The following is a 14614-nucleotide window of genomic DNA, read 5'->3' on the forward strand; positions in this document are numbered from 1 at the left end:
AATAATTAAGTAGTCGTACTATAACTCTATAATTGTAGTATTTTAAATTAATTTCTGATATCAACCAAAAGTGACATTCATTAATTAGTTCATGTCAAATAAAGCCTTAGCTTAATTAAGAGGGAGTATTTTTTTTGAAACAAACGCGGCATGGTTGAAGTCACAGATCCCTAATACATTATTAAGCTTGTTGCATTAATTGCTTCAACCAGATGATAATAACGATCACCTCACATTTGTATACACGTACCAATCACGGGATTAACAACATATATATCCATATAAATATACCATCTAATTAATTAAGGGAGTATTAGAAAAATAATAATTATCTTAAACAATATAAATAATTACTAATCAAATATAAATATACTACACTTTAATTTAATGCTATTTATTAAATTTATTTTTTTAATCCTATTAATTTATATTATTCACATATGGTTTAAAAATATTATTAATTACCTATACTTTTTCAATTAATTAACAGCTGAAGAGAGATACTACTATAGTCTTTGGCACTATAGTCTTTGGCTGCTAATTACAACTTGGGAGTGAGTGCATCAGAAAATACTATTATATACTATTAGAGAGAGAAATGCTTCTTGACTTGTTATCCAGTATAAGAAATATATATAGATCAACAATTTTATTAAATTTTGACAAGTATATAATTAATAAAAAAAATAAGTTATTGAATAAAATTTTATATTAATTTTATATTATTAAAATTATTATTGATGATTATTTAATGACTATAAATTATAAAAATTACTGATCCCTAACACCCTTCGTATATATTAAGAGTGAAATATTTCATAATTCATATAGCATCAAGGAATTTATATTATTGAAAAATGAGGGGTTAATAGTACACAGAAAAGTAGAGTTGAAGGAAAAAGAAATTTGAAAAGGTGATGACGTACTTGTAGTTGTCTTAACAGATAGATATGCAAATGTGACCGTTTTTATAGATCCTTGGAAGGGATCCGGTTTTGTCGCTCATTAATCAGCCTGGCCTGCACCTGCATCATCATCATCATCATCATCATCATCATATATATGCCACCAAATACAAAACTCACAAGCTAATAAGCACCCTCTTTCTCTGCATGTCATTTTCACTAGTTTGTTTTCAAAGATAAGAGAAGGAACAAGTTTAACCAATTATTATGGGGAAGGACTATTGGTGGTATTGGCCTGCTCCTGCATTTGGAAGGTCCTCTTCCTCCTCCACCTCCACCTCCACCTCCTCCTCCAAGGCTTCTACCTCTTCTGGTTGCATGTGTTCTCTCTTTCAAACCTTCCATTTCCATCCATTTCACTTTTCCATAAACCAACATCAACACAAGTCTCCCTCTTCCATCTCACAATGTCTCTCCAAAGGTACTATTACTATATATACATTCTATAATATACTATTGTCTCTGCATCTAACCCTCTATAAATCACCAACAGATGGTGCTGAAGGACCAAGGAATAGCTTGGAATCACAACATGGTACTACTGCCTCCTCAAAAGAACAACAACATTTACAAATTCCGGTAACTTGTTAATTATTAGTTTAACTTGTCTATTTCATTCATGTCACAAATTTTTACCAACTTTTAGGACTACTAACGCAGTACCAATTCTTGAAAATACAGAAGAACATTCGAATCAAAACAAGCAGAAGTATGACAAGAACAAGATCAGGAAATTATTCGAGTGATTTCTCCTCGGAAATGAGCTTCTCTCCGGGAACCAAGACACCAACGTTGGTTGCAAGATTGATGGGGCTTGATCTTCTTCCTGAAAACAACTCTTCCTCTCCTAATTCCTCCTCTTCTTCAACCCTCTCCACTCCAATAATTAATAACAAACATGGAAGAAGCAACAACAATAACAATAATCCACAGGTTCATCATAACCCTAAAGCAAGGCACCAGCATCACCACATCCAAATAATGAGGCACAGACACAGCACAGACAGCATAGGAACCATTCGTTCCTTGTCTGATACTCCAAGAAGATCAGATGTTGAGCATAGTAGACTCTCTTTGCAAATCAACAAGGAGAACATTGGGGTTGATGAGAACTACTTGGAAACCCCTCGCTTCTCATTTTCAAAGAGGAAATTTGATGAGAACAACAACAATAGTAGTAGCAGCAGAAGTCCAAGCCACTATGCAAGGCAAATTGTGAAGCAGGTTAAGGAAAGTGTAAACAGGAGAGTTGGGATAACTGACATAACCAACACTGTTAAGAACAGAGAGCAAGAATCTTCTGTGGTCCAACAAATCAGATTCAAGAAAGCTACAAAGACGAGTAGTAATGTGAATGTGAATGTGATTGTGAATGAAGCTTGCAGCCCGGGGAAGCAGTCTCCAAGACTCAGCAGATTCGTTGACTCCAAACAGAATAACCCAAACAGCATCACAAAACCATCATCACCTCTTACCCCAAAAGATCAAAAGCCGTTATCATCGTCACCTACTACTACTCCACTTCCTATTGCTCACCAGATTGAAACACAATTAAGCTCAAAAGATGATTTGCAGAGCAAAAAGTCATCATCAGCTCCAAAATGCAAGAGAAGCAGGACTACTGAGAAGTTGGGATCAGGGGTGAATAGGACTACTGCTCCACAGACATCATCAATAAGAAAAAAGCAACAAGAGTCATTTGTTGCCTGTACACTCTCACCAACAAGACCCAAGACCAAGAACAGATCAACTCATCCACTTTCAAGCAACCTTCTTCTCAATACAGCTCCAAATCTTCTCCCTGTCAAGACTCACCCTTCTCCTCTCCCAACTAAAATCCCCCAAAAACAGGTACCCCATTTATCAAATTGCAACACTTTGAATTTTAGTCCATTTTTTTTTTTGTTCTAAACAAGTTTGCGTTTTTTAATATGTACATCTTTTTGGTACTTTAGTGCTAGCTTGTAAATCTATCTAACTATATTAAAAAACTTCGTCCTTTCCTTTTAATTTCGTCATCTATATGTTTGATTAATTAGATTTCTTTAATCATTCGTCACTGGTTAAATTAATTAATTATAGTTTGCTTGTGGATTAAGGTTTTTAACAACAATAACCAAATATTGCAGCCATGTGATACTCAAGAACAAAAACGCAGCAGCGCACAGTTATCAAGTTATGCCCGCCAGAAGTACAAAAAAGATGCAATTCAAACACCCGCCACCGCCACAACCGCCGGCACCGCCACCACCGCAGCCGACGATCAAGGACCAGAATTTGAGTACATCACAAGCATACTAAGCCGCACGGGGTTGCGCAAAGCTACGTTACCCCAAATCCAATACCAATGGTTCTCTCTTTCCCACCCATTAGACCCTTCACTCTTTCACAACCTCGAGCATCACTACCCATCATCCAATCCCGACAAAAGTTGCATCTTTACGCAGAGGGACCAACTGGGTCCTCGCTGTAACCGGAGACTACTATTCGACTTGGTCGATGAACTGCTGTCGGAGATTCTGGCAAGACGAAAACAGGAGCGTGGGTTGTTGGTGGAGACTGTGTGGAGGAAGGTTCGGAGTTTCCCAGGCGCGAAGTGTGAGGTTCTGGAGGATATTGATGGGTTGATAGAAATGGAGGAGATGGAGAGGAAGGTGAAGGAGGAAAGAGAAGAAGGGTTGGTGATGGAGATTGGAAGGAGCATAATGGAGACGTTGGTGCATGAAACTGTTACCGTCTTCATGCCTTGAGACGCCGTCGTTTTGGACGGGAGACATGCGCCAGACGATGTCACATGGGGCCGTTTGGAGACCGTTCTAATCTTCACGTGATCAGATTCTCCCTCGCCTGGCCCATCCACTACCGCCGTCTAGATTTAATTCTTAAAATTTTTCGATTTTAAACAACTTAATTCGTTGTATAAAATTTTTAGTAGGTCGAATAGTTTTAAGATTTAAATCTGCGTTAAAAGTTTATATTCAAAATCCTAGGTGTTTAATTTCTTTTACTAACTAAGTGTAATCAAGTTGTTAAAATAAAATTCTATTCACTGCTATATTCAAAAGTTCGTTCTCTCTTTTAATGAACGTCTCACTTTCAAACGCTCCATTTTCTTTTTTCCATTTTTTGTTATATTAGGCTGCATTTTTATGCATTCTATTTAGAATTTTAGGTTAATTACATTTTGTTTTACAATTTTTTAACCTAAAACACAGTGTTTATGAAATTGAACATAAACTTTTGTTAAATATACAAATTTTCGATGACAATAAAAAATTATAGTTGAAATGAATTAAATTTGTGCGAATTAGATTTTTTTTTCCTCCATTAAACGTAATTGAGGAGTAGGTATAAATGACCTTTTTTAATGATTCTGACAAAATTAGTGTGAGTTATTAGAATATTAGTTTTTATTACTTGTATTGTTGCTCTATGTTCAATATTTATGTGCTATTTGTATATATTTTTATTTTCAATTCTGATTATTTACGATAATTTTAGTTTTTATTGTTCTGTAATAAATTAATGTTCTATAATTCTGATTTTTATTTTATATATGCGAATTTCTATACTATGCTAATAGAAATATGTGTAATGGTAAAATATTTTTGTACGGCAACGAACCAAAATTTGTTTTTTATATGATTTTCACGGTAGTTATTTTAGAATTAATTTTTATATGATAATGATTAATATGTGCTAAAAATTGAGATGATTTTTAACATTTTTAAAAAAATTAAAAAATTCTATAAAAATAATATTAAACATACAAATTTTTCTATTAAAATAAGAAACTTAAATAGAAGAAAAAATAAAATAAAAAATTAACTCATTATATATATAGTAGATTACATATATATTGATGGTATATATAATAATATTTATTTATGCTAATTAATAATAACATCCGAGGCTATATTAACCTTAAAATTACAGTTACGCAATAAAATAGGTTTGGCTTAATGTTTCATAAAATTTGATTTAAATGAGATCACTACTGATCTTTTCCCGCATTTCAAGACATGAACAAGAGTTGTTAATCTTATATGAATCATACTATATATACTATATTTTTATATTTTAATTTACTGAAATTTGTTATAAAGTAATAAACGTATACAGATGCTGTTGTCGTACCTACCTAGAAGATTACGTAAGAGGATTATAAAAATTAAAAAGGCACATGCATGACGCTTACATTACTTGAATGAACTACCTAGTGAGATAAGGAGTGGAATATGGTCAGAGAATCCTCATATTGTATTTGGTTCTTGCTTCATGGAAGTTTGAGATTGTTATCTAGCGCAAGATTGCAATCATTTTCTTATTTATTAACTTCAATTAAAATGTATGTGTTTTTGCATGCAAACGTGAACTTCAATATATGCGAGAGTTTTATACCCTTTTTCCTTTCCTTTTATTTCCTTCTTACTATTATTTTTTTAAATAACAAAATGAAGTAACATGCTAAAGTACAATACCTCCAAGAAGTTAGAGAAATTAGTATATATAAAATGTCTTGCATATATATATAATAAAGCTTAAAATGAATGAGTCTGTTTTTTCAATTTATGCATGCATGCATATGCGTTAGGAGAAGTATTTATTTTATGCGTACCATATCTTCAACAGCGAGAAATATTTTCATGCTTTAATATATCAATAGCATCAAATGCTGTGTGCAGTAATTAACATGAATATGGCAGTTCTGATGCATAAACTATTAAGTATTTAGTACACTCTATAGAAAGAAGAAATAAGCGGGAGTGAAAATTCAAAAAGTTAATTAATAATTAAGTGACGTGGATTGTTTTTAACTAGCTATGGTGGAAAGTGGAAACAGGTAAAAAGATTGAGACCTGAGATGGGTGTGTCTGACCAATTTAATGATGTTTAGCTGCTTAGAGTAACACTTGTTTCGCTTATGGATCTGTTTGTTTCTGCGTGTCCTTCAAGGGTTTTGTGTTCTGAAATTGCTGACTCTTTGGCCCATGCATTGTCACAAATACCATATATATATGATTGATGATGCATTATTCAATTATTATTAATAATTAGATACGAGTCACTGATTGATGAGAAAAAAATGGGCTTGATATATGTAGGAAAAGGTGACACCCCTTAGCATAAAAGGAGAGGGAGAAAAAAAAAGGTAGTGCAATATATTTATTAAAAGGGCAATCTTTTTTGTTATGGCCAAATGCAAATTCATTTATCACTACTCAAAATGTTAGCACTGATTCTAACGCCAGACAAGAAAAATGGGGGGCCACTACTACTGCCTCATGTTTCTTTCTTTCCTTCCATATTTTTCGAAAACGTAAATTGAAAGAAACATATGCATGGCAATGGCAAATCGCCAAATCCTACTTGGTTTATTTTCTTCAATTTTAGTTGGTATAATAAGTCATATCTTTTTGCTATTATAGCATAAGTTTCACCTTTTTGTATTTTTTAATACAATATAAATACTAACATGCTAACACTATACTATTAGATCCAGCAGTTATATATATTCAAACAATAATAATCATGAGCTACTATATATCATCACTTAAATAAATTATATAAAAATATTTGATAACAAAAAAAATTAATTAAAAAGAGTCAAAATTTACTTTATTTAGCATTCATAAATTATAATTCTCCATGACATTACATTACCGTAAATGATATGTATACGTTTATAATCAAGTTTGTCCCTACTCTCTATATATGCAAATGTGACAACTACCATACAAGCTAAGCATGCTCCTGATCTAGATGGAACCATAAACAATTATCATGCGCAAAGCGTACTCTTAACTTTAGATGTGACTGAACACCACATATACAATATGCGGTACGGTAATCATAAAGATATATAGATTCATAGCATCCGCATCATAATAATTGACTTTAAGAATTAAACCAAAATTATACCAACCCTATATCAACACGTACGTTATATATATATATAACATTTGGTTAAAGTCTTGGTTTATGATTTACACTTGTGAATAGGCAAGTAATTTCTTACGCACGAAAATTTTCATTAATTCAATAATTGAAGTTCAATATTTCATTATACAGATCAATTTAATAAAATTTCATAAAATTTGGAATTAGTATATTTTATTTTTACACAACTTTAAAAATATAAGTAAATACGACTATTAAATCACATATCTATTGATATTCGAATTTTTTTTTAATTTGTTAAACTTTATTATTAAGATATTTTAACATAATTCAACAGTTAGATTGATAAAACTTATTGCCTTTAAAAAATATTATTTGATAGTATAAGTCAATAAAACTTAAAAGAAGCATGAAAATGATTCATCCACTATGTATATGATTTCAAAATACAAAATATCATTGAATATATAGTATGTGAACAATAATGATATGTAGGATCATAATTCAAACGTGAAATTGATTGGGAGAAGAGGTTCATCAAGGAGGCTAGTGATTAAGCTAGTAGACTAGTACAAATAGAGGTACCACATCAATTTATGTAAGGTCCAATTCAAAATGTAAACAGTAGTGATCCTGATATTACTCGAAGAGAGGTACTGATAATATGAAGTAACTCCTACCAAACAAGGTCTCAGGTATTAAAAGTAGAGGTATTATGGTTGCAGTTGTAGGTGTAGGCCTAGGGTGAAGGGCACTTGTTGCATGCCAGAAGATCATAATTGCAAGAAACTTGAGTAGAAATAGCAAGTTAATTCTTCTGTGCAACACTGCAAAGAAACTCAGTGGGAAACTTCATGATATAGAAAAGCAACCATGATACACGAATCCCTAAAACTGAGTTAGGTAATACGTATCAATGGCGAGAAGTATGGTATTTATACTCAGATCCTACCATTATTGTGTAAAAAAGTCTTGTCCCACCACTTTAGCAGGATTGCAGAGCTATTTGGAAGTAGGATTGTGGTATTCTTATTCGTATATCAACTGAGCATATTTACCATGCAATAATAGCCATGTTTTCATACAGTCACACAAATCTAAAATTCTCCAGTAAAACAATTCCCGTGCAGAAAGAAACTTGTGATTTGGATGCCAAAAAAAAAAAAAAAGAAAGAAAGAAAGATAGCAGCTGTTTCAGCGTTTTGAACTCCTTTCACTTTTGATGAATACGGAGAACACATTGAATGAAAAAGAATTCTTGGGTCTAGTTGTGCGATAAATTGAAACCCAGTTACAAGCACGGGTGCTGGTTTTACTTTAAAAATGAAAATGAAAAAAGAGGCATAATGATTGAAAAGTTCCGCCAGATGGTCAAGTTATTTTATATTCAAATTTTGTAAATCATGCTTGAGCGAACAATGCTATCTATCTGCAAGCATTTAAGAAGCGAGTATGAGTAGTACGAGACAAGTTGAATAATCACAAAGGAGAACCTAGCTGGACATATTGATTGTTCTTTGCCCGTAAGTAGCAGAGGAACAAGGCATTCACAGTTTTGTGCTAGACTGCTAGCCAATACAAGTGAGAAGCTCAGTCATTCTGTGACGATGAAAGACAACGTTTGCATGCTAATGTGTAGAAATAATGGAGAACAGAAGGTAAACCTTGTACAAAAATTACTGACTTCTAACTCAATGAATTTACTGCAGTAATATCTTAGAATAACACTCTCATGTTCTGCCATCTACATCGAAGCCAGCCCCAGTCCAGCCAGGAGCTGAAGATCTACCTTTGGAGGCAGCACCGATTCCTTTCCCTTTAATGTGGAAATTGACTTTCTTTTTAGTTCTTCCTTCGCCTTCATTAGGAGACTGGTGATGAGATCCAACTTTCTGACCATTACCTTGGTCGGGAATGCTCTCAGCTGATCCCCCACTTTCCCTTGCATTGGAAGCAGAGGATCCATCACGGGTTGAACCATCCTGAGAAGAACTTGCAGATTTCCCATCCTAATATAATTGAAATGCAATGTTTAAACATTTATTGCTATTATATATGTTTTTAAACATTTATTGCTATAATATATGTTAGAGGTCATCAGCAATATTAATATAAAATTAGTAAACTATGAAGGACGTACATGATGAGAATTAGTTGATGCACGATTTGGATTCAAAGCTTCAAGTCGTCTTTTTAATTCCTCCAGCCTAGAAAACTGAGAATTACTGCTCTCTTGAACCTATTTAGAAGATTGTTATTATCAAATAAGAGAATATAGATTGTGTTAAGTATATTATATCTTCGTTTGGCAATAGTTACCAGATTGCTCAAGTCATCACATAACTTCTGCTTTAATGCCTCTTCATCCTTCACTACTTTTGATGCTGCCTCCCACACCTGACGCACACAGTCAAGATATTAAAATTACATTCGACGCAACTTATTATTGCTGATAATTTAGAGGACCAAATCGCCCATAACTTCATTTAGTTACATGGCATCTACAGTGATTTAGTGATTTGAACAAAAGATTGTGAGGAAAGTAAAGCAACCCAAAAGCAAATCAATTACAGCAATGCTAAAAGTGAATCAAGATCTGAAGTAACGCAGTAACGTGGCATTTGACTAACACAATGACATGATACATACTTTCTTTTTGATTGCACAGATAACCAAAATATTGATATGATGAAAATAGCAAGCCAATACAAGATAGAGTTTATTAAAGTAACATACCTTCCGTGCCTGTTCTTCTTTGAGCTTGGCCATGCGAATTTTCTCTGTTTGTGTCTCTATTTTCTTTCTCAAAAGTTCAAGTGCTTAAACAATGCATCATGTATAAAAGTAAACCAAAATCATTCACCATAACAACCAGGGAAAAACAACCGTTTTAAATTTTTTCCATGAGAAGCAACAGTGACAGGTGGAAACCTGCTTTCTTTGGGCCGGCCGTGAGTTTCATCTCCATTGTAAGATTTGCAAGCTCACGTTCAACATCGCGAATTTTAGAATAGTTTTCTTGAATGTATCTGAAATTAATTAAACAGAGATCAAGATGACAGACACTCTGCTTGCTTGATAATCTAACTATATGGTGGCAATAAATGGTGCCTCTATTACAAACAATCAACAATATGTAATAGTGGAGACAGGATGAAGGGGCGTCCAAAACTACATAGGATCATGCTTCTAAAATAGAGCATCTACTTCCTGGATCCTATGATTCATTAGATAAATTTGCTCACCCTTTGCTCAAAAACCTCAAAAACCTTGTCTGAATTAATTACTAGTTCACCAATAGGGAGAGGCATGATTATTCTAACCAATTTCATTTTCTATATAACTCATACACCAAATAACAAATTTAGCACAGCAAAATCGCACTAATATTAACAGAAAAACAACAGTCAAATGTATACAAAATCAAACATAGATTATCAGTGTTACCACCATCCAAAAATGCAATTAATTCCTTGCTGCAATTCGTAATATTCCAACATTTTAAACAAAGGTGCAAAAAACATCATCTCCACTTGACCACTTCCTTCTGCTACCATATTACCAGAACTTCAGTTAATACCATAATTAATAAATAATGCTATTGCTTCAACAGCTTGTTATTGCATCTTCAATCTTTCGTAGCCACAGGATTTTAGCTATCATTGCCAGGAGAATCATTGGATTATATAAAATTGATGTCCAATTTCTACTTCAATAGAACAAAAATTAAAATTACTCGTAAACCAAAAATCAAAGAAACAATGAATTCAATTCGACCATTGAAGTAAAACGACCTAAATTGAAACAATGCCGCAAATGCAACCGCACAAAAAGAATCAATAACCAAGCACAAACTCATCGCCAGATCCAAATGAACAAAAAAATAGCCAGAGAAAGAGAAAGAGAAGTTACCTGTGCAATTGAAGTTGCTCTTCTTCGATGATCTACAACAAGAAGGAAGGAAGCGAAGAATGAGAAAATGAGGTAACGACGGAATTGAATTGAAGAGCGAAGAATAGAGAAGTACCTTCTCGGTGTAGCTAATGACGGAAGCTTCTCGAGGGAGACCGTCAGGTCCGATCTCAGGGACGAACGACTGGTTTGAAGCCATTTCGGAAAAAATCTCACACTCCGGCGTGGGGTTTGCGATCTCCGAACAGCAGCGGCGCCCGCGGTTCGACGCCGGTTCAGAACACGGTTTTTGCGGGATTTAACCCAAATCGAAAAATCAAAAAAGGCCTCTGATTTTTATATCTGGTTTTTATTTTATATTATAATATTATACGAGTCTGAGTCTGTGTATGACGAGTTTTGCCTCATGCTTAGTTGCCTACCCACGTTCGCCAGTCACGAAAAGCCTTTGTTTTCTATCTTCGTAATTTTAGCTTTCTTTCTTCGAAATATTATGGATTTTTTATTTAATCACTGTTATCCAATAACATACTACTCATGTTGTAAAACTTTTAGTGATAGATATAATTAATAATATAAATTTAATTTCAGGCACATAAACGGGTAATTAATTTCTTCATATGAGAGATTAGGCAAGGCAGTAGTCACAAAAGAAGAAGAGATTTTTTTTATCATTGGAGTATACAATTTTGTTAATTTCCTCTACTATAAATGAATCGATTTATTACAAAATCTATAGCTTGGCTGAGCAACGCAATTGAGCTTATTGTAAATGAAAAAAATACAAAGTAAAAGATACAAAGAAGCTCAGGTGACCTAAGCCATAGCTTAACACCAAATAGTAGTACATTTTTATAACAGAAGAAACTGTCAAGTGTTAATGGTTGTTGCTTCTAACATGAACTGCGCAACAGCTTCTTTGTTAGGTAGTGCGGGAATTGCACCTCTCTTTGTCACAGTGATGGCACCACATATGTTGGCAAATCGTAGCGCTTTCCGGAGTTGCTCCTCCTCCTAAATCACCATCAAAGTTCAGATTATTCATTGTATCATAACATGAAAGAAGCATTTGAAGAATCTTCAACTTGCATTATGTAAAAGACCTGTAAAATGCTTTGATCTGAAGCTATGTTGTAGAGAATCCCACTAACAAATGCATCACCAGCCCCAGTTGTGTCAATGGGGTTAACTTTAACACCTGCCACCTGGCCTTTGAATTTCTGCGCACACAATCAACAATGAAACAAGTGCTTATGCCACTCACTGTCAAATGGAATACTTGATAGTAAGCTTACCTTGGTGTAATATCTACAACCCTCTGAACCTTGTGTCACAATTAATAGCTTGAGATTAGGGTGAAAAAGCTTCTTTAATACAACATCATCATCGTTAGGATCATCACCCTCGGTCAAAAATGTAATCTCCTCCTCGCTTATCTGCACATACATAAGATAATAACAAAAAAAAGAATGAAAAATGTTTATGGGGCACTTAGTTTTGTTTCTGTTGTTATTTCAGTTGATAAGTTTTTATCATATGTTACAAAAGTAAGACCCCTTTCCTTGTTTTGTTGAAAGCAAGAAACCCAATAAATAGATGCAAATTGCAAAATGAAAACAGAAATCAAAACAAGAACGAAATTGGTGAAATGCTAAGTGTTATATAACATAATACCTTTATGATATCAGCTTTGTCCCATACACTCATTATGCCTTTCTGAGCAGCCTCAGCTGATGGCCATAGTGCCAATCTCAAATTTGGATCATATGAGAGAATACAACCAGATTCTTTAGCGATTCGCAACGCGGCAAGATGAGCTGACTTGCATGGATCATGAATCAAGCTAATGGAACCATAATGGAATATTTTAGCCTGCCATCAAGATTACTATTAGTATGCTGACTAAAACCAAAATTCTTGGGCTAAAATTTTATTAACACAAACATAAATTAAGAAAACACCTTCTGTATGAGATTTTTGTCAATCTCTAACTCGTGAAGAAGCATATCAGCACTAGGGTTCCGGAAAAACAAGAACTCGCGCTCGCCATCGGCTCTAAGCGTGACAAAAGCTAATGCAGTTCTAGCTTCAGAGTCAAACCGCACGCCAGATGTATCAACAAAGTTCTGCTTTAAAATATCACATAACATATACCCGAATTCATCCTTTCCTACCTGAAACACACAGATGGCAAGGAATTAAGCTCTGATTATCTATTCAAGAAAATCAGGCAAACTCTTTCATCACAGAAAAATCTGATAAGTTGAAACAACATAAAGGGTAGTAAATGTCTTGAGTAACAAGAAACCAAATAACCATGTGGATAAACAGACATAGAATTGAGAGATATACCTTGCCTATGAAAGCAGATGAACCACCAAGCCTTGAGATGCCAACTGCTACATTGGCAGGAGCACCACCAGGAGCTTTCTTGAAAGCAGGTGCTTCAGCTAGTGACACTCCACCCACCGTTGGTACAAAGTCTATTAACAGTTCACCCAAGCAAACAACTAGTTCACTTGTTTTCTTGTCATCTTCTTGTTTCAAATCACCAGATTTACCTGCACGGACACAGTATCCAGGGTTTCAGAAATTTTCACTAGCTACAATCTAACTGCTTTACATAGAACACAATATACTGAAACTTTTGAAGGGGATCATGGCCTCTCTCAAGGTCTATGACTGTGACATGCTAAACCTGAATTCAGTTGTGACCTCTCTGTTCCCTTAGAGCCAAAATTCACAAACACCATAATGTAAAATGCGGTACTTTGAGATCAAATACTACAAGGAACACTCTAACAACCAAACACGATCTTCAAGTGCATTACCCTTTCAGATTATGCACTTCACAATATAAAGATAAAATAGAATCTATACAAGACATGACAGCTAAGTATAGATAGATAGAATCATGTATTAAGCTCGAGTCGGATACATTGCGTTATAAGAGAAAAGATTCCAACATGCATCATCATCATCATGATTATTGTCCACTCCATGCACTAATGGGAATCGGACCCCAGAAAATTGGTGTCAATGTGCCATCTTTTATTAATGAAAATATGCTCATATGACCACAAAATAAATAAATAAATAAATAAAGCAATACATTCAGACGTAATCTACAATCTGATTGAATGGAACGATTCCTGTGATAGCAAGAACCTAAAATCCGAAAAATTTCAAAGATGCAATCTTTAGCTCACAAATCAAGTTCCAGCCGAGGAAATGAATAAACCCACGTTAACTAAACAACAGGGGATTAATGTTGAGTACAAGAACAGACCTTAACGAATGAAAATTAAGAAAAGTAGATGAAAAACCTGAGGGGGTAAACTGGGCCATGGAGTTGAGATTGAAAGCGAGAAACAGAGTAATGGGAAAATGGAGAAGAGGAGGAAAAAGGGTATGTGGTTTGTTACGTAGTGAATAGTTTATAGTTACAGTGAGAGAGAAAGAAGAAGAGGGATGCGAGTAGGAGAGAAATCAGTTGGCTTTAAAGAGGATTAAAGAATCATAGATTGTGTTGTTGAACTGAAAGTGAAAAGTGAAAACAGAGGAAGGGCAAAATGGATTTTCATTCATCAGCTACGTACTATATTTCTAAAATAAAATTTTTAATCATATTATTATTATTATTATTATTATTATTATTATTATTATTATTATTATTATTATTATTATTATTATTAAGGTTTATTAATTTTTTTATGTTTTAAAATATTAAAATAATAAATTAAAAAATATATATAAAGGAAACCCTCCAACAAGAAAGAATAGAGGGATATAATTAGGATGTAAGTGAATTCAAGTAACTCGATTATCGATTATTA

At 33.9% G+C, this 14614-nt stretch overlaps 3 protein-coding genes across 4 annotated transcripts; 1 reads left to right on the top strand and 2 right to left on the bottom strand.

Moving 5' to 3' along the window:
- Positions 1 to 1097: 1097 nt before the first annotated feature.
- On the top strand, positions 1098 to 3965 carry LOC130950144 (uncharacterized). Its single transcript, XM_057878685.1, has 4 exons — positions 1098 to 1386; positions 1459 to 1544; positions 1647 to 2816; positions 3095 to 3965. The coding sequence occupies exons 1-4, from the start codon at positions 1173 to 1175 to the stop codon at positions 3713 to 3715; spliced, it is 2091 nt and encodes a 696-aa protein (XP_057734668.1). The 5' UTR covers positions 1098 to 1172; the 3' UTR covers positions 3716 to 3965.
- A 4377-nt stretch (positions 3966 to 8342) lies between these two features.
- Positions 8343 to 11199, bottom strand: LOC130947912 (uncharacterized). The gene is made up of 7 exons (XM_057876625.1): positions 10894 to 11199; positions 10779 to 10810; positions 9798 to 9895; positions 9603 to 9685; positions 9186 to 9263; positions 9007 to 9105; positions 8343 to 8875 (listed from the first exon to the last, which is right to left on the bottom strand). Exons 1-7 carry the CDS (start codon positions 10975 to 10977, stop codon positions 8597 to 8599), a joined length of 753 nt encoding a protein of 250 aa, XP_057732608.1. The 5' UTR covers positions 10978 to 11199; the 3' UTR covers positions 8343 to 8596.
- Positions 11200 to 11339: 140 nt separating this feature from the next.
- LOC130947911 (probable fructokinase-7) lies at positions 11340 to 14227 on the bottom strand. Of its 2 annotated transcripts, none has more exons than XM_057876624.1 (7): positions 14105 to 14227; positions 13131 to 13339; positions 12740 to 12952; positions 12453 to 12650; positions 12074 to 12214; positions 11882 to 11998; positions 11340 to 11792 (listed from the first exon to the last, which is right to left on the bottom strand). In XM_057876624.1, the coding sequence occupies exons 1-7, from the start codon at positions 14124 to 14126 to the stop codon at positions 11649 to 11651; spliced, it is 1044 nt and encodes a 347-aa protein (XP_057732607.1). In that variant the 5' UTR covers positions 14127 to 14227; the 3' UTR covers positions 11340 to 11648. The 2 variants fall into 2 exon arrangements, with proteins under 2 accessions (XP_057732607.1, XP_057732606.1); XM_057876623.1 differs by lacking the exon at positions 14105 to 14227 and adding an exon at positions 13477 to 13592.
- Positions 14228 to 14614: the final 387 nt, after the last annotated feature.

This window comes from Arachis stenosperma, chromosome 9, assembly GCF_014773155.1.
Source record: "Arachis stenosperma cultivar V10309 chromosome 9, arast.V10309.gnm1.PFL2, whole genome shotgun sequence".
In the NCBI taxonomy this organism is placed as follows: domain Eukaryota; kingdom Viridiplantae; phylum Streptophyta; class Magnoliopsida; order Fabales; family Fabaceae; genus Arachis; species Arachis stenosperma.

Coding starts and splice junctions, on each gene's coding strand:
- LOC130947912 (XM_057876625.1), bottom strand. CDS start 10,977: ATGGCTTCAAACCAGTCGTTCGTCCCTGAGATCGGACCTGACGGTCTC. Junction 9,264..9,602: donor AAGAAGAACAGGCACGGAAG/GTATGTTACTTT, acceptor TGTGTGCGTCAG/GTGTGGGAGGCAGCATCAAA. Junction 8,876..9,006: donor CATCAACTAATTCTCATCAT/GTACGTCCTTCA, acceptor CAATTATATTAG/GATGGGAAATCTGCAAGTTC.
- LOC130947911 (XM_057876623.1), bottom strand. CDS start 13,531: ATGGTGTTTGTGAATTTTGGCTCTAAGGGAACAGAGAGGTCACAACTG. Junction 12,953..13,130: donor CATCTGCTTTCATAGGCAAG/GTATATCTCTCA, acceptor TGTGTGTTTCAG/GTAGGAAAGGATGAATTCGG. Junction 12,651..12,739: donor ACAAAAATCTCATACAGAAG/GTGTTTTCTTAA, acceptor TCTTGATGGCAG/GCTAAAATATTCCATTATGG.
- LOC130950144 (XM_057878685.1), top strand. CDS start 1,173: ATGGGGAAGGACTATTGGTGGTATTGGCCTGCTCCTGCATTTGGAAGG. Junction 1,545..1,646: donor AACAACATTTACAAATTCCG/GTAACTTGTTAA, acceptor TTGAAAATACAG/AAGAACATTCGAATCAAAAC. Junction 2,817..3,094: donor CTAAAATCCCCCAAAAACAG/GTACCCCATTTA, acceptor CAAATATTGCAG/CCATGTGATACTCAAGAACA.